This window comes from Sceloporus undulatus, unplaced genomic scaffold (assembly GCF_019175285.1).
Source record: "Sceloporus undulatus isolate JIND9_A2432 ecotype Alabama unplaced genomic scaffold, SceUnd_v1.1 scaffold_15725, whole genome shotgun sequence".
Classification (NCBI taxonomy): Eukaryota; Metazoa; Chordata; class Lepidosauria; order Squamata; family Phrynosomatidae; genus Sceloporus; species Sceloporus undulatus.
In genome coordinates, this window is record NW_024818642.1 from 1 (window position 1) to 1995 (window position 1995).

A 1995-nucleotide genomic window follows, 5' to 3' on the forward strand; every position below is an offset into this window, starting at 1 on the left:
CGGATGTGGCATAGAAGAAGAAAACTTTGCCGGCTTAAGTAAGCTCCATTTAAAGATTTCAATCTGCAAATCAGATCATTTTGGCAGAATGAAAGGGAGGGTCGCCAGACGCAGCAGGACTATATCAGCCAATTTTGGAATAAGTAACGCATGATGCTGTGAATGATCCCAAACCATTGACTCTAAGACCAAAAATAGGAGCGAGGAATGAGGGATCGACCAGATATTGCGACTATGCAGCTCCTATCAGTTCAATGCAGCAAAGCCAATAGTAGAGATTGATGGCAGCTGTAGTCTAACAACAGTCTGAAAAGACACTCTTCTATTCCTTGTTTAACATTATATAATGCAGTACCTTTGAGATGCTGATTGTTTGCTAATGATTAGTTCCTTCTGTGTGATATCATAAAGAATATATATGTTTGTACCCTTTTAATTTGCTCCTTTGAATCCCTCTCCAGCTCTAAAACATCATACATCCAAGATACAGGATTTCTCTGATCTTATGCATGTTGAAAGATATGGCTTTCGAGGGGAAGCTCTGAGTTCCTTGTGTGCTTTAAGGTAAGATGCTTCTTCTCCATAAAGGCAAAGCAATAGCTAAAGTGTTTTTAGTCTCATGTAGAGAGATCTTGAAGCACCTTTGAGACTAATGGAAAGAAAGAAGTTGGCAGCATGAGCTTCCATAGACTTCAATCTATTTCCTCAGACGATTTTGGATCTTCTTCAGATGCTTTATAACTATGACCTTTATTAAAACTTGTGGAGCAGAATGAGAGGCCAAGTTAAAAAGATGAGAAAAGGAGATATCACTGTTTTAAAATAGATAAAGCTGTTTTATGTATCTATGTATTTCTTTTCTTAGCCTGTTAGCATTTATTTAGTAAGAACAAAGGTGCCTGTTCTTCTTGCAGCGACGTTTCCATTTTCATCTGTCACAAGTCAGCAAAGGTTGGGAGGCGGCTGGTGTTTGATCACAAAGGGACAATTGCCCTGAGAGTCCCTTATCCCCGCCAACAAGGGACAACAGTCAGTGTGCAGCAGTTGTTCCATGCGTTGCCAGTGCGGCACAAAGAATTTCAGCACAACATTAAAAAGGTAGGAGTAGTTGAATGACGGATCTTGGATTTCAAGAGTGCCAAGACTATTGGTTTTAAAACTGCAAAGGAAGCCTTCTGAAGGCCTTTGTTGAGACAAGATGAAGCTCTCTTTAGATTGAATGCCAAATGAAATAAACTTTTAATCAGAATATTATGCAGGTTTAAGAAATCCTGAGGTAAGAGAGTCTGTGTATCTGGTGTCCAATTGTGACTGATTCTGCCTCAGTGCTGCATTCTCTGAAAGCTTGCTATCAATATATTGGTAGCCATTAATTGTGCATCTGCTGTGATAAGATAGATAGATAGATAGATAGATAGATAGATAGATAGATAGGCTATAAATTGAATAAATGAACATCACTTCTGTAACAATGCTGTGATAGAGCATTGCTGTGATAGAGCATTGTGTACAAATACACAATTTTAATGTAGCAGAGAGACTTCACAACCAAGGTATATGATTCCTTTGCTTATTAAAACCTCTGTATATAAAATCAATTCTAAAAGAGAGGTACAAAGTTATAAATAAAGCTGACCCTCTATATTGGAAGATCCGGCCCAATGTGGTGCCATATGCCACACCGACATGGCCATGCACACGATTGCGTAGTTAATGGTTTGGATCTCAGTATTAGGCAAATGCATTTCACTAGCTGTTGTAACACTACGAATGTAAACATAATAGGTATAATGATGCTGGATGGGAATCTGTGAGCTGCTTCTGAGTGATGTGAGGGAGGAATGGTATAGGGCTCTAAAAACACATCCCTGTCATTATGCATTCCTTAGAAACTAATGGTTTAGTTCTTGTTGTTCCCAGGAGTATGCAAAAATGGCTCAGGTGTTGCAAGCATACTGCATCCTTTCCAGAGGGGTCCGGATGACCTGCACCAAT

General features: G+C 39.3%; 1 protein-coding gene across 1 annotated transcript; it reads left to right on the forward strand.

Annotated features, from left to right (window-relative positions):
* Window positions 1-4: 4 nt before the first annotated feature.
* Window positions 5-1989, forward strand: LOC121918542 (mismatch repair endonuclease PMS2-like; the record flags this gene model as incomplete). Its single annotated transcript, XM_042444574.1, has 4 exons — window positions 5-38; window positions 462-564; window positions 915-1098; window positions 1921-1989. Coding segments are annotated over 4 exons (390 nt in total), but the record flags the coding sequence as incomplete, so codon positions are not given.
* Window positions 1990-1995: the final 6 nt, after the last annotated feature.